Consider the following 23,307-nt stretch of genomic DNA (forward strand, 5'->3'; position numbering starts at 1 on the left):
GGGTACATGGAAGAGGGGTGATGTAGATTCCTGGTGGTACATGGAAGAGGGGTGATGTAGATTGCTGGGATAACATGGAAGAAGGTGATGTAGATTCTTGGGAGAACATGTAAGAGGGTGATGTAGATTCCTGGGAGAACATGGAAGAGGGGTGATGTAGATTGCTGGGAGAACATGGAAGAGGGTGATGTAGATTCCTGGGGGTACATGGAAGAGGGGTGATGTAGATTGCTGGGGGTACATGGAAGAGGGTGATGTAGATTCCTGGGAGAACATGGAAGAGGGGTGATGTAGGTTCCTGGGAGAACATGGAAGAGGGTGATGTAGATTCCTGGGAGAACATGGAAGAGGGTAATGTAGATTCCTGGGGGTACATGGAAGAGGGGTTATGAAGATTCCTGGGGGTACATGGAAGAGGGGAGATGTAATTTCCTGGGGTACATGGAAGAGGGTGATGTAAATTCCTGGGAGAACATGGAAGAGGGTGATGTAGATTCCTGGGGGTTCATGGAAGAGGGGTGATGTAGATTCCTGGGGTACATGGAAGAGGGGTGATGTAGATTCCTGGGGTACATGGAAGAGGGGTGATGTAGATCCCTGGGAGAACATGGAAGAGGGTAATGTAGGTTCCTGGGGTACATGGAAGAGGGGTGATATAGATTGCTGGGGGTACATGGAAGAGGGGTGATGTAGATTCCTGGGGGTATATGGAAGAGGGGTGATGTAGATTGCTGGGGGTACATGGAAGAGAGGGGATGTAGATTCCTGGGGGTACATGGAAGAGGGGTGATGTAGATTCCTGGGGGTACATGGAAGAGGGGTGATGTAGATTCGTGGGGTACATGGAAGAGGGGTGATGTAGATTTGTGGGGTACATGGAAGAGGGGTGATGTAGATTCGTGGGGTACATGGAAGAGGGGTGATGTAGATTCCTGGGAGAACATGGAAGAGGGGTGATGTAGATTCCTGGGGGTACATGGAAGAGGGTGATGTAGATTCCTGGGGGTACATGGAAGAGGGGTGATGTAGATTCCTGGGAGAACATGGAAGAGGGGTGATGTAGATTCCTGGGGGTACATGGAAGAGGGGTGATGTAGATTCCTGGGGTACATGGAAGAGGGGTGATGTAGATTGCTGGGAAAACATGGAAGAGGGGTGATGTAGATTGCTGGGGGTACATGGAAGAGGGGTGATGTAGATTCCTGGGGGTACATGGAAGAGGGGTGATGTAGATTCCTGGGGGTACATGGAAGAGGGTGATGTAGATTCCTGGGGGTACATGGAAGAGGGGTGATGTAGATTCCTGGGAGAACATGGAAGAGGGGTGATGTAGATTCCTGGGGGTACATGGAAGAGGGTGATGTAGATTCCTGGGGGTACATGGAAGAGGGGTGATGTAGATTCCTGGGGTACATGGAAGAGGGGTGATGTAGATTGCTGGGAAAACATGGAAGAGGGGTGATGTAGATTGCTGGGGGTACATGGAAGAGGGGTGATGTAGATTCCTGGGGGTACATGGAAGAGGGGTGATGTAGATTCCTGGGGTACATGGAAGAGGGTGATGTAGATTCCTGGGGTACATGGAAGAGGGTGATGTAGATTCATGGGGGTACATGGAAGAGGGGTGATGTAGATTCCTGGGGTACATGGAAGAGGGGTGATGTAGATTCCAGGGGGTACATGGAAGAGGGGTGATGTAGATTGCTGGGAGAACATGGAAGAGGGGTGATGTAGATTGCTGGGGGTACATGGAAGAGGGTGATGTAGATTCCTGGGGGTACATGGAAGAGGGGTGATGTAGATTCCTGGGGGTACATGGAAGAGGGGTGATGTAGATTCCTGGGGTACATGGAAGAGGGGTGATGTAGATTGCTGGGAGAACATGGAAGAGGGTGATGTAGATTCCTGGGGGTACATGGAAGAGGGGTGATGTAGATTGCTGGGGTACATGGAAGAGGGTGATGTAGATTCCTGGGGGTACATGGAAGAGGGGTGATGTAGATTCCTGGGGTACATGGAAGAGGGGTGATGTAGATTGCTGGGAGAACATGGAAGAGGGGTGATGTAGATTGCTGGGAGAACATGGAAGAGGGGTGATGTAGATTGCTGGGGGTACATGGAAGAGGGTGATGTAGATTCCTGGGAGAACATGGAAGAGGGGTGATGTAGATTCCTGGGGGTATATGGAAGAGGGGTGATGTAGATTGCTGGGGGTACATGGAAGAGAGGGGATGTAGATTCCTGGGGGTACATGGAAGAGGGGTGATGTAGATTCCTGGGGGTACATGGAAGAGGGGTGATGTAGATTCGTGGGGTACATGGAAGAGGGGTGATGTAGATTCGTGGGGTACATGGAAGAGGGGTGATGTAGATTCCTGGGAGAACATGGAAGAGGGGTGATGTAGATTCCTGGGGGTACATGGAAGAGGGTGATGTAGATTCCTGGGGGTACATGGAAGAGGGGTGATGTAGATTCCTGGGAGAACATGGAAGAGGGGTGATGTAGATTGCTGGGGGTACATGGAAGAGGGGTGATGTAGATTGCTGGGAGAACATGGAAGAGGGGTGATGTAGATTGCTGGGGGTACATGGAAGAGGGTGATGTAGATTCCTGGGAGAACATGGAAGAGGTGTGATGTAGATTCCTGGGGGTATATGGAAGAGGGGTGATGTAGATTGCTGGGGGTACATGGAAGAGAGGGGATGTAGATTCCTGGGGGTACATGGAAGAGGGGTGATGTAGATTCCTGGGGGTACATGGAAGAGGGGTGATGTAGATTCGTGGGGTACATGGAAGAGGGGTGATGTAGATTTGTGGGGTACATGGAAGAGGGGTGATGTAGATTCGTGGGGTACATGGAAGAGGGGTGATGTAGATTCCTGGGAGAACATGGAAGAGGGGTGATGTAGATTCCTGGGGGTACATGGAAGAGGGTGATGTAGATTCCTGGGGGTACATGGAAGAGGGGTGATGTAGATTCCTGGGGGTACATGGAAGAGGGGTGATGTAGATTCCTGGGAGAACATGGAAGAGGGGTGATGTAGATTCCTGGGGGTACATGGAAGAGGGGTGATGTAGATTGCTGGGAGAACATGGAAGAGGGGTGATGTAGATTGCTGGGGGTACATGGAAGAGGGGTGATGTAGATTGCTGGGAGAACATGGAAGAGGGGTGATGTAGATTGCTGGGGGTACATGGAAGAGGGTGATGTAGATTCCTGGGAGAACATGGAAGAGGGTGATGTACATTCCTGGGAGAACATGGAAGAGGGTGATGTAGATTACTGGGGTACATGGAAGAGGGGTGATGTAGATTCCTGGGGTACATGGAAGAGGGGTGATGTAGATTGCTGGGAGAACATGGAAGAGGGTGATGTAGATTACTGGGGTACATGGAAGAGGGGTGATGTAGATTCCTGGGGTACATGGAAGAGGGGTGATGTAGATTGCAGGGAGAACATGGAAGAGGGGTGATGTAGATTCCTGGGGTACATGGAAGAGGGGTGATGTAGATTGCTGGGAGAACATGGAAGAGGGTGATGTAGATTCCTGGGGGTACATGGAAGAGGGTGATGTAGATTCCTGGGGGTACACGGAAGAGGGGTGATGTAGATTCCTGGGAGAACATGGAAGAGGGGTGATGTAGATTGCTGGGGGTACATGGAAGAGGGGTGATGTAGATTGCTGGGGGTACATGGAAGAGGGTGATGTAGATTCCTGTGAGAACATGGAAGAGGGGTGATGTACATTCCTGGGAGAACATGGAAGAGGGTGATGTAGATTCCTGGGAGAACATGGAAGAGGGGTGATGTAGATTGCTGGGAGAACATGGAAGAGGGTGATGTAGATTCCTGGGGGTACATGGAAGAGGGGTGATGTAGATTGCTGGGGGTACATGGAAGAGGGTGATGTAGATTCCTGGGAGAACATGGAAGAGGGGTGATGTAGATTCCTGGGGTACATGGAAGAGGGTGATGTAGATTCCTGGGAGAACATGGAAGAGGGGTGATGTAGATTGCTGGGAGAACATGGAAGGGGGTGATGTAGATTCCTGGGGGTACATGGAAGGGGGTGATGTAGATTCCTGGGAGAACATGGAAGAGGGTGATGTACATTCCTGGGACACCTATTTTTGGCAGTGGGCAGGCCTCGTGCACCAGCAGCTGGTTCCAGTACCGTGTATTATGTATCACACTGGCCAGGCGCTGCTGGCGAATGTCGGGTTAACCAGTTACCAACCAGCTGCCAGCTCGCTAGCACTGCACGGGGAAGAGGGCAGCTGAGATCTTCACAATCCTCCAAATGAGTTAACAACGCAGTGATTACACATTCATGCTGACAGCAGGACTAAAGCCTCCCATCCCCCATCCTCTCAGCTTTCACCCCTCTCATCTCCTGGCTGCAGACTGCAAGCAGCAGGCACAGGCTGCAGAGGACCTGCTATCTGGGCCAAGGCTGGGTAAATATCCATATCCATATAGATGCCCTTACTGCCCTGGGCCTGTCGCTGAGTGTGAGTGTAGCAGTCCCTGTTAGACTCAGCAGCAAGTGAGCAGCATGGAGGGGGAGGGGGGGGGGGGTGTGCACAGAGGAGAGAGGGGGGGGGGAGAGTGTGCACAGGGGAGGGGGGCTCATCCTTTCCCTCTATTCCTGCTCCTATGATTTGCTGCTCTCCTGTCCTCAGACAACCCCAGATAGCTGGGAAACCAGATCCTGCTGCCTGTGTATGCGACCTGGCGGCACAGCCGTGTTACATGTGTCCTGTCTGTTGTACGGCAGTGTTACATGTGTCCTGTCTGTTGTACGACTGTGTTACATGTGTCCTGTCTGTTGTACGACTGTGTTACATGTGTCCTGTCTGTTGCACGGCAGTGTTACATGTGTCCTGTCTGTTGTACGGCAGTGTTACATGTGTCCTGTCTGTTGTACGACTGTGTTACATGTGTCCTGTCTGTTGCACGGCAGTGTTACATGTGTCCTGTCTGTTGTACGACTGTGTTACATGTGTCCTGTCTGTTGCACGGCAGTGTTACATGTGTCCTGTCTGTTGTACGGCAGTGTTACGTGGGTCCCGTCTGTTGTACGGCAGTGTTACGTGGGTCCCGTCTGTTGTACGGCGGTGTTACGTGGGTCCCGTCTGTTGTACGGCAGTGTTACGTGGGTCCCGTCTGTTGTACGGCAGTGTTACGTGGGTCCCGTCTGTTGTACGGCAGTGTTACGTGGGTCCCGTCTGTTGTACGGCAGTGTTACGTGGGTCCCGTCTGTTGTACGGCAGTGTTACGTGGGTCCCGTCTGTTGTACGGCAGTGTTACGTGGGTCCCGTCTGTTGTACAGCGCTTCACTTTTTCCACATTTTGTTATGTTACAGCCTTATTCCAAAATGGAATAAATTCATTTTTCCCTCAACATTCTACACACAATACCCCATAATGACAAAGTGAAAAAAAGTTTTTTTTTGTGATTTTTGAAAATGTATTAAAAATAAAAAACTAAGAAATCACATGTACATAAGTATTCACAGCCTTTGCAGTGAAGCTCTAAATTGAGCTCAGGTGCATCCTGTTTCCACTGATCATCCTTGAGATGTTCCTACAGCTTAATTGGAGTCCACCTGTTGTAAATTCAGTTGATTGGACATGATTTGGAAAGGCTCACACCTGGCTATATAAGGTCCCACACTTGACAGTGCATGTCTGAGCACTAACCAAGCATGAAGTCAAAGGAATGGTCTGTAGAACACAGAGACAGGATTGTCTTGAGGCACAAATCTGGGGAAGGGTACAGAAAAATATCTGTGCTTTGAAGGTTCCAATGAGGACAGTGGCCTCCATCATCCGTAGATGGAAGAATTTCGGAACCACCAGACTCTTCCTAGAGCTGGCCGGCCGTCTAAATTGAGCAATCGGGGGAGAAGGGCCCTAGTCAGGGAGGTGATCAAGAACCCGATGGGCACTCTGTCAGAGCTACAGCTTTCCAATCTGGAGAGAGCAGAACCTTCCAGAAGGACAAACACCTCTGCAGCAATCCACCAATCAGGGCTGTATGGTAGAGTGGCCAGACAGAAGCCACTCCTTAGTAAAAAATCACATGGCAGCCCACCTGGAGTTTGCCAAAATGCACCGGAAGGACTCTCAGACCATGAGAAACAAAATTCTCTGGTCTGATGAGACAAAGATTGAACTCTTTGGTGTGAATGCCAGGCGTCATATTTGGAGGAAACCAGGCACCGCTCATCACCAGGCCAATACCATCCCTACAGTGAAGTATGATGGTGGCAGCATCATGCTGTGGGGATGTTTCTCAGTGGCAGGAACTGGGAGACTTGTCAGGGTAGAGGGAAATATGAACGCAGCAATGTACAGAGACATCTTGGATGAAAACCTAGGTTTCTACGGGGCTGCTTACGGCAGAATTACCCAAGCTCTGAAATGCGCAGCTGATATACAATGTATATGTAAGAGTGAATTCCCTGGTGACAGTATAACGTGTAATTCCTGTAACCCACCCTCTGTCGCAGCATCACAGATTCCTGTAAGCGACACCTTCTCCTCTTACATGAAAAGCAAAGGACGGACCCCCAGATATGTCAAGTGTCGGAAGAACCCCCCGGAAAAACACCAGTGTAAAGATGGTCATCCAGGTGAGAAAATCCATCTTAGTAACAGTACTTATGTACATAGAGTATCATCAATAGGAACAGAACAACCAGTGTACACCTGAGCCTGCGGCTATTGTGTATGACGGAGATAACCTGCAGGAGACTGTCCTTCCTGCTGCTATTTTTGTATCAGCTTTATGGTCATGCAGAGTAATGTGGTAAAATGGTTTCAGTAGCAAGAGGAGGAATTTTTTTCAGTGTTGGAAGAGTTGGGTGAAGCTAGCAGAAGTGGTAGAGTTGCTTGGAGCTGGTTGGGGCTGAGTGGACCTAGTGGAGCTGGAGGAGATGGGTGGAGCTGGCAGAGATGATTTATTTGGTTGGAGCTGGTTATGGTTGAGTGGAGCTGGTGGAGTTGGTTGGAGCTGGTTAGCGCTGAGTGTACCCGATGTAGCTGGCAGAGATGGTGGAGTTGGTTGGAGATGGTTAGGGCTGAGTGGACCTGGAGGAGATGGCAAAGTTGGTTGAAGCTGGTTAGCGAAGTAGACCTGGCAGAGCTTGAGGATTTGGGAGGAGATGGTGGAGTTGGTTGGAGCTGGTAAGCACGGAGTGGACCTGGAGGAGATGGCGGAGTTTGTTGGAGCTGGCATAGCTGGAGGAGTTGGGGGGAGCTGGAGAAGTTTGGTAGAGCTGGCAGAGATGGTGGAGTTGGTTGGAGCTAGTAAGTGCTTAGTGGATCTGGCAGTGCTGGAAGAGTTGGGATGAACTAGAGGAGATGGAGTTGGTTGTAGCTGGTTAGGACTGAGTGGACCTGGTGAATTGGAGGAGTTGGGAGCTGGATGAGATGGTGGATTTTGTTGGAGCTGTTTAATGCTAAGTGGAGTTAGGGGGAGATTGGGGAGTTTGTTGGAGCTGGTTAGCGCTAAGTGAAAGTGAAGGAGTTTTGGAGAGCTGAAGCAATTAGGGGGAGCTCGAGGAGTTAGGAAAGTTGGAGGAACTGAGGGAGCTCGTGAAAGCCAGATGAATTGGGTGAAGCTGGAAAAGATGATGGAGTTGGTTGGAGCAGGTTAGGGCTAAGTGAAGCTGAAGGATTTTTGGAGAAGTTGGTGGAGGTGGTGGAGCTTGAAGATTTTGGTGGAGTGGTGGAGCTTGAAGAGTTGGGTGGAGCTGGAGGAGTTTTGTGGAGCTGAGGAGATGGGTGGAGGTGGTATAGCTTGAAGAGTTGGGTGGAGCTGGAGGAGTTTTGTGGAGATGAGGAGATGGGTGGAGGTGGTAAAGCTTGAAGAGTTGGGTGGAGATGGAGGAGTTGGATGGAGCTGGTGGAGTTAGGTTGAGCTTTAGGAGTTGGGTGGAGGTAGTCATGTAACTAATACAAAAAAACAGATTGTGTAAGGCCAGTCGGCACATACAACTTCTAATGGGGTTCTGTAGCCATTTGTGAGCCACTTATATGTTTACACCACCTGGCTTTTGGCTATAAGGTCCTATATGTGCCTATGTATTATGTAGGCATATTTCATGGCAAATGTCGCTTAATATTATGGATATAAATCAATTTAAATGATCTCCTAATACGTTTTCAGTTTTACCAACCAACATGCTACGATCTGGAAACTGTGATGTGAGTCTGATGTCTATAGTTTATGTACTTTAAGTTACTAATGGGTACATTACATTATACAGTACTTTCTCTATAGTCTTTAATGCAAAGTTTTCGTTCTTTGAGTTGATTTATTTTTTGGATCTTTTGGAAACAATGGGGTAAATTTACTAAGAATCGTATTTTCCCGTTTGAGGTCAAAGTTCAATCACGAATGACATCGAAAGTGTAAATATGCAACTTTTTGAATTGATTACGACTAATTTACTAAGCTGCCGTATTCTGCATTTTCGGTTTTTCCGATGTCGATGTCATTCGTTTTTTTAGGCAGTGTTTTACGTGAGTGACTTGTAAAACACTGCCGACTTTAATACAATGAATCTCGGCCGGATCTGAGAGATCCGTGCAGGGCTTCATTGTGCACCTTGTAAAAAAAATAAAAAATGTTTAAACTTTAAAAAAAAATTGCGTGGGGTCCCCCCTCCTAAGCCAAACCAGCCTCGGGCTCTTTGAGCCGGCCCTGGTTGCAAAAATATGGGGAAAAAATTGACAGGCTGATAGCCTTTGTTGAAAGTAGAGATGAGCGGGTTCGGTTCCTCGGAATCCGAACCCGCCCGAACTTCAGCTTTTTTTACACGGATCCGAGCGACTCGGATCTTCCCGCCTTGCTCGGTTAACCCGAGCGCGCCCGAACGTCATCATGACGCTGTCGGATTCTCGCGAGGCTCGGATTCTATCGCGAGACTCGGATTCTATATAAGGAGCCGCGCGTCGCCGCCATTTTCACACGTGCATTGAGATTGATAGGGAGAGGACGTGGCTGGCGTCCTCTCCATTTAGATTAGAAGAGAGAGAGTGAGATTGAGACAGAGACACTTGATTTACTGGAGCTTAGTAGTACTAGAGAGTGCAGAGTTTACTAGTGACTGACCACTGACCAGTGACCACCAGTGCAGTTTTATTTAATATAATCCGTTCTCTGCCTGAAAAAAACGATACACAGTGACTCAGTCACATACCATATCTGTGCTCAGCCCAGTGTGCTGCATCATCTATGTATAATATCTGACTGTGCTCACACAGCTTAATTGTGGGGGAGACTGGGGAGCAGTTATAGGTTATAGCAGGAGCCAGGAGTACATATTATTAAAATTAAACAGTGCACACTTTTGCTGCAGGAGTGCCACTGCCAGTGTGACTGACCAGTGACCTGACCACACTGACCACCAGTATAGTATACTATATTGTGATTGCCTGAAAAAGTTAAACACTCGTCGTGTGACTTGTGTGGTGTTTTTTTATTCTATAAAAAACTCATTCTGCTGACAGACAGTGTCCAGCAGGTCCGTCATTATATAATGTATACCTGTCCGGCTGCAGTAGTGATATATATATATTTTTTATATCATTATTTATCATCCAGTCGCAGCAGACACAGTACGGTAGTTCACGGCTGTAGCTACCTCTGTGTCGGCACTCGGCAGTCCATCCATAATTGTATACCACCTACCCGTGGTTTTTTTTTTCTTTCTTCTTTATACATACTACATCTCATTATCATCCAGTCTATATTAGCAGCAGACACAGTACAGTACGGTAGTCCACGGCTGTAGCTACCTCTGTGTCGGCACTCGGCAGTCCATCCATAATTGTATACCACCTACCCGTGGTTTTTTTTTTCTTCTTTATACATACTACATCTCATTATCATCCAGTCTATATTAGCAGCAGACACAGTACAGTACGGTAGTCCACGGCTGTAGCTACCTCTGTGTCGGCACTCGGCAGTCCATCCATAATTGTATACCACCTACCCGTGGTTTTTTTCTCTAACGTCCTAGTGGATGCTGGGGACTCCGTCAGGACCATGGGGAATAGCGGCTCCGCAGGAGACAGGGCACAAAAAGTAAGCTTTTAGGATCACATGGTGTGTACTGGCTCCTCCCCCTATGACCCTCCTCCAAGCCTCAGTTAGGTTTTTGTGCCCGTCCGAGCAGGGTGCAATCTAGGTGGCTCTCTTAAAGAGTTGCTTAGAAAAAGTTTTTAGGTTCTTTATTTTCAGTGAGTCCTGCTGGCAACAGGCTCACTGCATCGAGGGACTTAGGGGAGAGAAGTGAACTCACCTGCGTGCAGGATGGATTGGCTTCTTAGGCTACTGGACACCATTAGCTCCAGAGGGAGTCGGAACACAGGTCTCGCCCTGGGGTTCGTCCCGGAGCCGCGCCGCCGACCCCCCTTGCAGATGCTGAAGATTGAAGAGGTCCGGAACCAGGCGGCAGAAGACTTTCAGTCTTCATCAGGTAGCGCACAGCACTGCAGCTGTGCGCCATTGTTGTCAGCACACTTCACACAGCGGTCACGGAGGGTGCAGGGCGCGGGGGGGGGGCGCCCTGGGCAGCAATGTATAATACCTGTATGGCGAAAAATACATCACATATAGCCCTTGAGGCTATATGGATGTATTTAACCCCTGCCAGATATCACAGACTCCGGAGAAGAAGCCCGCCGAAAAGGGGGCGGGGCCTATTCTCCTCAGCACACAGCGCCATTTTCCCTCACAGAAATGCTGGTGGGAAGGCTCCCATGCTCTCCCCTGCACTGCACTACAGAAACAGGGTTAAAACAGAGAGGGGGGGCACTGATTTGGCGATATGAATATATATTAAAATGCTATAAGGGAGGAACACTTATATAAGGTTATCCCTGTATATATATAGCGCTCTGGTGTGTGCTGGCAAACTCTCCCTCTGTCTCCCCAAAGGGCTAGTGGGTCCTGTCCTCTATCAGAGCATTCCCTATGTGTGTGCTGTATGTCGGTACGTGTGTGTCGACATGTATGAGGAAAATGTTGGTGAGGAGGCGGAGCAAATTGCCTGTAATGGTGATGTCACTCTCTAGGGAGTCGACACCGGAATGGATGGCTTATTTATGGAATTACGTGATAATGTCAACACGCTGCAAGCCGGTTGACGACATGAGACGGCCGGCGAACAAATTAGTACCTGTCCAGGCGTCTCAAACACCGTCAGGGGCTGTAAAACGCCCATTTACCTCAGTCGGTCGACACAGACCCAGACACGGACACTGATTTCAGTGTCGACGGTGAAGAAACAAACGTATTTTCCTTTAGGGCCACACGTTAAGGGCAATGAAGGAGGTGTTACATATTTCTGATACTACAAGTACCACAAAAAAGGGTATTATGTGGGATGTGAAAAAACTACCTGTAGTTTTTTCCTGAATCAGATAAATTAAATGAAGTGTGTGATGATGCGTGGGTTTCCCCCGATAGAAAATTATTGGCGGTATACCCTTTCCCGCCAGAAGTTAGGGCGCGTTGGGAAACACCCCTTAGGGTGGATAAGGCGCTCACATGCTTATCAGAACAAGTGGCGGTACCATCTACAGATAGGGCCGTACTTAAGGAGCCAGCTGATAGGAGGCTGGAAAATATCCTAAAGTATACACACACATGCTGGTGTTATACTGCGACCAGCGATTGCCTCAGCCTGGATGTGCAGAGCTGAGGTGGCTTGGTCGGATTCCCTGACTAAAAATATTGATACCCTTGACAGGGACAGTATTTTATTGACTATAGAGCATTTAAAGGATGCATTTCTATATATGCGAGATGCGCAGAGGGATATTTGCACTCTGGCATCAAGAGTAAATGCGATGTCCATATCTGCAAGAAGATGTTTATGGACACGACAGTGGTCAGGTGATGCAGATTCCAAACGGCACAAAGATGTATTGCCGTATAAAGGGGAGGAATTATTTGGGGTCGGTCCATGGGACCTGGTGGCCACGGCAACTGCTGGAAAATACACCGTTTTTTACCCTAAGTCACATCTCTGCAGAAAAAGACACCGTCTTTTCAGCCTCAGTCCTTTCGTCCCTATAAGAGTCATATCTGCCCAGGGATAGAGGAAAGGGAAGAAGACTGCAGCAGGCAGCCCATTCCCAGGAACAGAAGCCCTCCACCGCTTCTACCAAGTTCTCAGCATGACGCTGGGACCGTACAGGACCCCTGGATCCTACAAGTAGTATCCAAGGGGTACAGATTGGAATGTCGAGACGTTTCCCCCTCGCAGGTTCCTGTAGTCTGCTGTACCAATGTCTCCCTCCGACAGGGAGGCAGTATTGAAAACAATTCACAAGCTGTATTCCCAGCAGGTGATAATAAAATTACCCCTCCTACAACAAGGAAAGGGGTATTATTCCACACTATATGGTGGTACTGAAGCCAGAAGGCTAGGTGAGACCTATTCTAAATCTGAAATATTTGAACACTTACAAAGGTTCAAATCCAGATGCAGTCACTCAGAGCAGTGATAGCGAACCGGGAAGAAGGGGACTATATGGTGTCCCGGGACATCAGGGATGCTTACCTCCATGTCCCAAAATTTGCCTTTCTCACCAAGGGTACCTCAGGTTCGTGGTACAGAACTGTCACTATCAGTTTCAGACGATGCCGTTGGATTGTCCAAGGCACCCCGGGTCCTTACCAAGGTAATGACCGAAATGAGGATTCGTCTTCAAAGAAAATGGACGACCTCCTGATAAGAACAAGGTCCAGAGAACAGTTGGAGGTCGGAGTAGCACTATTTCAAGTAGTTCTACGACAGCACGGGTGGATTCTAAATATTCCAAAACCGCAGTTGTTCCGACGACACGTCTGCTGGTCCTAGGGATGATTCTGGACACAGTCCAGAAAAAGGTGTTTCTCCCAGAGGAGAAAGCCAGGGAGTTATCCGAGCTAATCGGGATCCTCCTAAAACCAGGAAAAGTGTCAGTGCATCATTGCACAAGAGTCCTGGTAAAAATGGTGGCTTATTACGAAGCGATTCCATTCGGCAGATTTCACGCAAGAACTCTTCAGTGGGATCTGCTGGACAAATGGTCCGGATCGCATCTTCAGATGCATCAGCGGATAACCCTATATCCAAGGACAAGGGTGTCTCTCCTGTGGTGATTACAGAGTGCTCATCTTCTAGAGGGCCGCAGATTCGGCATTCAGGATTGGATGCTGGTGACCACGGAGGCCAGCCTGAGAGGCTGGGGAGCAGTCACACAGGGAAAAAAAAAAAAAATTTCCAGGGAGTGTGATCAAGTCTGGAGAATTCTCTCCACATAAATATACTGGAGCTAAGAGCAAATTTATAATGCTCTAAGCTTAGCAAGACCTCTGCTTCAAGGTCAGCCGGTATTGATCCAGTGGGATAACATCACGGCAGTCGCCCACGTAAACAGAAAGGGCGGCACAAGAAGCAGGAGGGCAGTGGCAAGACTGCAAGGATTTTTCGCTAGGCGGAAAATCATGTGATAGCACTGTCAGCAGTGTTCATTCCGGGAGTGGACGATTGGGAAGCAGACTTCCTCAGCAGGCACGACCTCCACCCGGGAGAGTGGGAACTTCATCGGGAAGTTTTCCGCATGATTGTGAACCGTTGGGAAAGACCAAAGGTGGACATGATGGCGTCCCGCCCGAACAAAAAACGGGACAGGTATTGCGCCAGGTCACGAGACCTTAAGGCGATAGCTGTGGACGTCCTGGTAACACCGTGGGTGTAACAGTCGGTGTATGTGTTCCCTCCTCTGCTTCTCATAACCAAGGTATTGAGAATTATAAGACGTAGAGGAGTAAGAACTATACTCGTGGCTCCGGATTGGCCAAGAGGGACTTGGTACCCGGAACTTCAAGAGATGCTCACAGAGGACTAATGGCCTCGGGAGCTAAGAAGGGACTTGCTTCAGCAAGTACCATGTCTGTCCCAAGACTTACCACGGCTGCGTTTGACGGCATGGCGGTTGAACGCCGGATCCTAAGGGAAAAGGCATTTCGGAAGAGGTCATACCTACCCTGGTCAAAGCCAGGAAGGAGGTGACCGCACAACGTTATCACCACATGTGGTGAAAATATGTTGCGTGGGTGAGGCCAGGAAGGCCCCACGAAGAAATTTCAACTAGGTCGATTTCTGCACTTCCTGCAAACAGGAGTGTCTATGAGCCTCAAATTGGGGTCCATTAAGGTTCAAGTTTCGGCCCTGTAGATTTTCTTCCAGAAAGAATTGGCTTCGGTTCCTGAAGTCCAGACGTTTGTCAAGGGAGTATTGCATATACAGCCCCTTTTGTGCCTCCAGTGGCACCGTGGGATCTCAACGTAGTGTTGGGATTCCTCAAATCATATTGGTTTGAACCGCTCAAATCTGTGGATTTGAAATATCTCACATGGAAAGTGACCATGCTGTTGGCCCTGGCCTCGGCCAGGCGATTGTCAGTATTGGCGGCTTTGTCTTACAAAAGCCCATATTTGATTTTCCATTCGCACAGGGCAGAACTGCGGACTTGTCCCCAGTTTCTTCCTAAGGTGGTGTCAGCGTTTCACCTGAAACAACCTATTGTGGTGCCTGCGGCTACTAGGGACTTGGAGGACTCCAGGTTGCTAGATGTTGTCAGGGCCCTGAAAATATATATATATATATATATATATATAATTCCAGGACGGCTGGAGTCAGAAAGTCTGACTTGCTGTTTATATTGTATGCACCCAAAAAGCTGGGTGCTCCTGCTTCTAAGCAGACTATTGCTCGTTGGATTTGTAGTACAATTCAACTTGCACATTCTGTGGCAGGCCTGCCACAGCCAAAATCTGTAAATGCCCATTCCACAAGGAAGGTGGGCTCATCTTGGGCGGCTGCCCGAGGGGTCTCGGCTTTACAACTTTGCCGAGCAGCTACGTGGTCAGGGGGGAACACGTTTGTAAAATTCTACAAATTTGATACCCTGGCTGAGGAGGACCTGGAGTTTCTCTCATTCGGTGCTGCAGAGTCATCCGCACTCTCCCGCCCATTTGGGAGCTTTGGTATAATCCCCATGGTCCTGACGGAGTCCCCAGCATCCACTAGGACGTTAGAGAAAATAAGATTTTACTTACCGATAAATCTATTTCTCGTAGTCCGTAGTGGATGCTGGGCGCCCATCCCAAGTGCGGATTGTCTGCATTACTTGTACATAATTATTGTTACAAAAATCGGGTTGTTATTGTTGTGGGCCATCTTTTCAGAGGCTCCTTCGTTGTTATCATACTGTTAACTGGGTTCAAATCACAGGTTGTACGGTGTGATTGGTGTGGCTGGTATGAGTCTTACCCGGGATTCAAGATCCTTCCTTATTGTGTACGCTCGTCCGGGCACAGTACCTAACTGAGGCTTGGAGGAGGGTCATAGGGGGAGGAGCCAGTACACACCATGTGATCCTAAAAGCTTACTTTTTGTGCCCTGTCTCCTGCGGAGCCGCTATTCCCCATGGTCCTGACGGAGTCCCCAGCATCCACTACGGACTACGAGAAATAGATTTATCGGTAAGTAAAATCTTATTTTTTCTTTCTTCTTTATACATACTACATCTCATTATCATCCAGTCTATATTAGCAGCAGACACAGTACAGTACGGTAGTCCACGGCTGTAGCTACCTCTGTGTCGGCACTCGGCAGTCCGTCCATAATTGTATACCACCTACCCGTGGTTTTTTTTTCTTTCTTCTTTATACATACTACATCTCATTATCATCCAGTCTATATTAGCAGCAGACACAGTACAGTACGGTAGTCCACGGCTGTAGCTACCTCTGTGTCGGCACTCGGCAGTCCATCCATAATTGTATACCACCTACCCGTGGTTTTTTTTTCTTTCTTCTTTATACATACTACATCTCATTATCATCCAGTCTATATTAGCAGCAGACACAGTACAGTACGGTAGTCCACGGCTGTAGCTACCTCTGTGTCGGCACTCGGCAGTCCGTCCATAATTGTATACCACCTACCCGTGGTTTTTTTTTCTTTCTTCTTTATACATACTACATCTCATTATCATCCAGTCTATATTAGCAGCAGACACAGTACAGTACGGTAGTCCACGGCTGTAGCTACCTCTGTGTCGGCACTCGGCAGTCCGTCCATAATTGTATACCACCTACCCGTGGTTTTTTTTTCTTTCTTCTTTATACATACATACTACATCTCATTATCATCCAGTCTATATTAGCAGCAGACACAGTACAGTACGGCAGTCCACGGCTGTAGCTACCTCTGTGTCGGCACTCGGCAGTCCGTCCATAATTGTATACCACATACCCGTGGTTTTTTTTTCTTTCTTCTTTATACATACATACTACATCTCATTATCAACCAGTCTATATTAGCAGCAGACACAGTACAGTACGGTAGTCCACGGCTGTAGCTACCTCTGTGTCGGCACTCGGCAGTCCATCCATAATTGTATACTAGTATCCATCCATCTCCATTGTTTACCTGAGGTGCCTTTTAGTTGTGCCTATTAAAATATGGAGAACAAAAATGTTGAGGTTCCAAAATTAGGGAAAGATCAAGATCCACTTCCACCTCGTGCTGAAGCTGCTGCCACTAGTCATGGCCGAGACGATGAAATGCCAGCAACGTCGTCTGCCAAGGCCGATGCCCAATGTCATAGTACAGAGCATGTCAAATCCAAAACACCAAATATCAGTAAAAAAAGGACTCCAAAACCTAAAATAAAATTGTCGGAGGAGAAGCGTAAACTTGCCAATATGCCATTTACCACACGGAGTGGCAAGGAACGGCTGAGGCCCTGGCCTATGTTCATGGCTAGTGGTTCAGCTTCACATGAGGATGGAAGCACTCAGCCTCTCGCTAGAAAAATGAAAAGACTCAAGCTGGAAAAAGCACAGCAAAGAACTGTGCGTTCTTCGAAATCCCAAATCCACAAGGAGAGTCCAATTGTGTCGGTTGCGATGCCTGACCTTCCCAACACTGGACGTGAAGAGCATGCGCCTTCCACCATTTGCACGCCCCCTGCAAGTGCTGGAAGGAGCACCCGCAGTCCAGTTCCTGATAGTCTGATTGAAGATGTCAGTGTTGAAGTACACCAGGATGAGGAGGATATGGGTGTTGCTGGCGCTGGGGAGGAAATTGACCTGGAGGATTCTGATGGTGAGGTGGTTTGTTTAAGTCAGGCACCCGGGGAGACACCTGTTGTCCGTGGGAGGAATATGGCCGTTGACATGCCTGGTGAAAATACCAAAAAAATCAGCTCTTCGGTGTGGAAGTATTTCACCAGAAATGCGGACAACATTTGTCAAGCCGTGTGTTCCCTTTGTCAAGCTGTAATAAGTAGGGGTAAGGACGTTAACCACCTCGGAACATCCTCCCTTATACGTCACCTGCAGCGCATTCATAATAAGTCAGTGACAAGTTCAAAAACTTTGGCCGACAGCGGAAGCAGTCCACTGACCAGTAAATCCCTTCCTCTTGTAACCAAGCTCACGCAAACCATCCCACCAACTCCCTCAGTGTCAATTTCCTCCTTCCCCAGGAATGCCAATAGTCCTGCAGGCCATGTCACTGGCAATTCTGATGATTCCTCTCCTGCCTGGGATTCCTCCGATGCATCCTTGCGTGTAACGCCTACTGCTGCTGGCGCTGCTGTTGTTGCTGCTGGGAGTCGATGGTCATCCCAGAGGGGAAGTCGTAAGCCCACTTGTACTACTTCCAGTAAGCAATTGACTGTTCAACAGTCCTTTGCGAGGAAGATGAAATATCACAGCAGTCATCCTGCTGCAAAGCGGATAACTGAGGCCTTGACAACTATGTTGGTGTTAGACGTGCATCCGGTATCCGCCGTTAGTTCACAGGGAACTAGACAATTTATTGAGGCAGTGTGCCCCCGTTACCAAATACCATCTAGGTTCCACTTCTCTAGGCAGGCGATACCGAGAATGTACACGGACGTCAGAAAAAGACTCACCAGTGTCCTAAAAAATGCAGTTGTACCCAATGTCCACTTAACCACGGACATGTGGACAAGTGGAGTAGGGCAGGGTCAGGACTATATGACTGTGACAGCCCACTAGGTAGATGTATGGACTCCCGCCGCAAGAACAGCAGCGGCGGCACCAGTAGCAGCATCTCGCAAACGCCAACTCTTTCCTAGGCAGGCTACGCTTTGTATCACCGGTTTCCAGAATACGCACACAGCTGAAAACCTCTTACGGCAACTGAGGAAGATCATCGCGGAATGGCTTACCCCAATTGGACTCTCCTGTGGATTTGTGGCATCGGACAACGCCAGCAATATTGTGTGTGCATTAAATATGGGCAAATTCCAGCACGTCCCATGTTTTGCACATACCTTGAATTTGGTGGTGCAGAATTTTTAAAAAAACGACAGGGGCGTGCAAGAGATGCTGTCGGTGGCCAGAAGAATTGCGGGACACTTTCGGCGTACAGGCACCACGTACAGAAGACTGGAGCACCACCAAAAACTACTGAACCTGCCCTGCCATCATCTGAAGCAAGAAGTGGTAACGAGGTGGAATTCAACCCTCTATATGCTTCAGAGGTTGGAGGAGCAGCAAAAGGCCATTCAAGCCTATACAATTGAGCACGATATAGGAGGTGGAATGCACCTGTCTCAAGCGCAGTGGAGAATGATTTCAACGTTGTGCAAGGTTCTGATGCCCTTTGAACTTGCCACACGTGAAGTCAGTTCAGACACTGCCAGCCTGAGTCAGGTCATTCCCCTCATCAGGCTTTTGCAGAAGAAGCTGGAGACATTGAAGGAGGAGCTAACACGGAGCGATTCCGCTAGGCATGTGGGACTTGTGGATGGAGCCCTTAATTCGCTTAACAAGGATTCACGGGTGGTCAATCTTTTGAAATCAGAGCACTACATTTTGGCCACCGTGCTCGATCCTAGATTTAAAGCCTACCTTGGATCTCTCTTTCCGGCAGACACAAGTCTGCTGGGGTTGAAAGACCTGCTGGTGAGAAAATTGTCAAGTCAAGCGGAACGCGACCTGTCAACATCTCCTCCTTCACATTCTCCCGCAACTGGGGGTGCGAGGAAAAGGCTCAGAATTCCGAGCCCACCCGCTGGCGGTGATGCAGGGCAGTCTGGAGCGACTGCTGATGCTGACATCTGGTCCGGACTGAAGGACCTGACAACGATTACGGATACGAACATGTCGTCTACTGGCACTGCATATGATTCTCTCCCCATTGAAAGAATGGTGGAGGATTATATGAGTGACCGCATCCAAGTAGGCACGTCACACAGTCCGTACTTATACTGGCAGGAAAAAGAGGCAATTTGGAGGCCCTTGCACAAACTGGCTTTATTCTACCTAAGTTGCCCTCCCACAAGTGTGTACTCCGAAAGAGTGTTTAGTGCCGCCGCTCACCTTGTCAGCAATCGGCGTACGAGGTTACATCCAGAAAATGTGGAGAAGATGATGTTCATTAAAATGAATTATAATCAATTCCTCCGCGGAGACATTGACCAGCAGCAATTGCCTCCACAAAGTACACAGGGAGCTGAGATGGTGGATTCCAGTGGGGACGAATTGATAATCTGTGAGGAGGGGGATGTACACGGTGATATATCGGAGGATGATGATGAGGTGGACATCTTGCCTCTGTAGAGCCAGTTTGTGCAAGGAGAGATTAATTGCTTCTTTTTTGGGGGGGGGGTCCAAACCAACCCGTCATATCAGTCACAGTCGTGTGGCAGACCCTGTCACTGAAATGATGGGTTGGTTAAAGTGTGCATGTCCTGTTTATACAACATAAGGGTGGGTGGGAGGGCCCAAGGACAATTCCATCTTGCACCTCTTTTTTCTTTTATTTTTCTTTGCGTCATGTGCTGTTTGGGGAGGGTTTTTTGGAAGGGACATCCTGCGTGACACTGCAGTGCCACTCCTAGATGGGCCCGGTGTTTGTGTCGGCCACTAGGGTCGCTTATCTTACTCACACAGTCAGCTACCTCATTGCGCCTCTTTTTTTCTTTGCGTCATGTGCTGTTTGGGGAGGGTTTTTTGGAAGGGACATCCTGCGTGACACTGCAGTGCCACTCCTAGATGGGCCCGGTGTTTGTGTCGGCCACTAGGGTCGCTTATCTTACTCACACAGTCAGCTACCTCATTGCGCCTCTTTTTTTCTTTGCGTCATGTGCTGTTTGGGGAGGGTTTTTTGGAAGGGACATCCTGCGTGACACTGCAGTGCCACTCCTAGATGGGCCCGGTGTTTGTGTCGGCCACTAGGGTCGCTTATCTTACTCACACAGTCAGCTACCTCATTGCGCCTCTTTTTTTCTTTGCGTCATGTGCTGTTTGGGGAGGGTTTTTTGGAAGGGACATCCTGCGTGACACTGCAGTGCCACTCCTAGATGGGCCCGGTGTTTGTGTCGGCCACTAGGGTCGCTTATCTTACTCACACAGTCAGCTACCTCATTGCGCCTCTTTTTTTCTTTGCGTCATGTGCTGTTTGGGGAGGGTTTTTTGGAAGGGACATCCTGCGTGACACTGCAGTGCCACTCCTAGATGGGCCCGGTGTTTGTGTCGGCCACTAGGGTCGCTTATCTTACTCACACAGTCAGCTACCTCATTGCGCCTCTTTTTTTCTTTGCGTCATGTGCTGTTTGGGGAGGGTTTTTTGGAAGGGACATCCTGCGTGACACTGCAGTGCCACTCCTAGATGGGCCCGGTGTTTGTGTCGGCCACTAGGGTCGCTTATCTTACTCACACAGCTACCTCATTGCGCCTCTTTTTTTCTTTGCGTCATGTGCTGTTTGGGGAGGGTTTTTTGGAAGGGACATCCTGCGTGACACTGCAGTGCCACTCCTAGATGGGCCCGGTGTTTGTGTCGGCCACTAGGGTCGCTTATCTTACTCACACAGCGACCTCGGTGCAAATTTTAGGACTAAAAATAATATTGTGAGGTGTGAGGTATTCAGAATAGACTGAAAATGAGTGGAAATTATGGTTTTTGAGGTTAATAATACTTTGGGATCAAAATGACCCCCAAATTCTATGATTTAAGCTGTTTTTTAGGGTTTTTTGAAAAAAACACCCGAATCCAAAACACACCCGAATCCGACAAAAAAAATTCGGTGAGGTTTTGCCAAAACGCGGTCGAACCCAAAACACGGCCGCGGAACCGAACCCAAAACCAAAACACAAAACCCGAAAAATTTCCGGCGCTCATCTCTAGTTGAAAGTAATTAATATTGTTTTTAGTAGCAGTACTACAAGTCCCAGCAAGCCTCCCCCGCAAGCTGGTACTTGGAGAACCACAAGTACCAGCATGCGGCAGAAAACCGGGCCCGCTGGTACCTGTAGTACTACTACTAAAAAAATACCCCAATAAAGACATTACACACACACCTTGAAAGTATAACTTTAATGCATACATACACACCACCATATACACATACTTACCTTATGTTCACACGAGGGTCGGTCCTCTTCTCCAGTAGAATCCATGGTGTACCTGTTGTAAAAATCCTACTCACCAAATCCAGTGTAGAGGGCTCCTCGGATAATCCATTTGTAATCCACGTACTTGTAAAAATAAAAAAAACGGGACACCCGACCACGAACTGAAAGGGGACCCATGTTTTCACATGGGACCCCTTTCCCCGAATGCCAGAAACCCCCTCTGACTGATGTCTAAGTGGGTTTCTTCAGCCAATCAGGGAGCGCCACGTTGTGGCACCCTCCTGATCGGCTGTGTGCTCCTGTACTGTCTGACAGGCGGCACACGGCAGTGTTACAATGTAGCGCCTATGCGCTCCATTGTAACCAATGGTGGGAACTTTGAGGTCAGCGGTTGACCGAAAGTGACCTCACCGCTGACCACAAAGTTCCCACCATTGGTTACAATGGAGCGCATAGGCGCTACATTGTAACACTGCCGTGTGCCGCCTGTCAGACAGTACAGGAGCACACAGCCGATTAGGAGGGTGCCACAACGTGGCGCTCCCTGATTGGCTGAAGAAACCCACTTAGACATCAGTCAGAGGGGGTTTCTGGCATTCGGGGAAAGGGGTCCCATGTGAAAACATGGGTCCCCTTTCAGTTCGTGGTCGGGTGTCCCGTTTTTTTATTTTTACAAGTACGTGGATTACAAATGGATTATCCGAGGAGCCCTCTACACTGGATTTAGTGAGTAGCATTTTTTCAACAGGTACACCATGGATTCTACTGGAGAAGAGGACCGACCCTCGTGTGAACATAAGGTAAGTATGTGTATATGGTGGTGTGTATGTATGCATTAAAGTTATACTTTCAAGGTGTGTGTGTAATGTCTTTATTTGGGTATTTTTTTAGTAGTAGTACTACAGGTACCAGCGGGCCCGGTTTTCCGCCGCATGCTGGTACTTGTGGTTCTCCAAGTACCAGCTTGCGGAGGAGGCTTGCTGGGACTTGTAGTACTGCTACTAAAAACAATATTCATTACTTTCAACAAAGGCTATCAGCCCCCCATCCGCAGCCCATTGGATGGGGGGGGACAGCCTCGGGCTTCACCCCTAGCCCTTGGGTGGCTGGGGGGGGGGACCCCTTGATTGAAGGGGTCCCCACTCCCCCAGGGTACCCTGGCCAGGGGTGACTAGTTGGATATTTGATGCCACGGCCGCAAGGCACTGTATAAAAGTGACCCCCGGCTGTGGCATTATCTGTCCAGCTAGTGGAGCCCGGTGCTGGTTTCAAAAATACGGGGGACCCCTACGCTTTTTGTCCCCCGTATTTTTGGAACCAGGACCAGGCGCAGAACCCGGTGCTGGTTGTTTAAATATGGGGGAACCCCTGTCAATTTTTTTCCCATATTTTTGCAACCAGGGCCGGTTTAAAGAGCCCGAGGCTGGTTTGGTTTAGGAGGGGGGACCCCACGCATTTTTTTTTTTTAAAAATTAGAACATTTCCCATCCCCTTCCCACTGAAAAACATGCACGGATCTCATGGATCCGTGCATGCCTATACAAACACGGGATAAAAAAGCAGGTCTGTTTTTTTTTAGCACTTTTTCACGATTTGTATTTTTGCACGGCAGTGTTTGGCTATTGTCGGCAGTGTTTGTGTTTTGCACTTTTTAGTAAATGACCGATTTCTACCAAATTGCTGGCGTATTTGACCGATGGTGTATTGATTCGTGATTTTTTCCTAGGACTTCCAAAATATTACGAATGCCCTCATCACTGCCGTGATTTTTGCTTAGTAAATTACCGAGATGACACTTTGAAGAAAAAACGGCATCTCAGTCAAAATCGGGACCTT

At 48.7% G+C, this 23,307-nt stretch overlaps 1 protein-coding gene across 2 annotated transcripts in view; it reads left to right on the forward strand.

The window, feature by feature from the left end:
- Positions 1 to 4,169: 4,169 nt before the first annotated feature.
- LOC134929532 (uncharacterized) overlaps positions 4,170 to 23,307 on the forward strand; it is a 31,751-nt gene continuing 12,613 nt past the window's right edge. The window contains exons 1-2 of one of the 2 annotated variants that reach the window (XM_063925129.1): positions 4,170 to 4,459; positions 6,518 to 6,640. Coding sequence is in view for 1 of the 2 variants with exons in the window: in XM_063925128.1 (XP_063781198.1) it covers positions 6,584 to 6,640 (57 nt within the window). In the remaining variant the exon portion in view is untranslated. The remainder of the gene's footprint in view (positions 4,460 to 6,517; positions 6,641 to 23,307) is intronic. The other variant, XM_063925128.1, reaches the window with a different exon arrangement.

The sequence above is a fragment of the Pseudophryne corroboree genome, chromosome 5, assembly GCF_028390025.1.
Source record: "Pseudophryne corroboree isolate aPseCor3 chromosome 5, aPseCor3.hap2, whole genome shotgun sequence".
Classification (NCBI taxonomy): Eukaryota; Metazoa; Chordata; class Amphibia; order Anura; family Myobatrachidae; genus Pseudophryne; species Pseudophryne corroboree.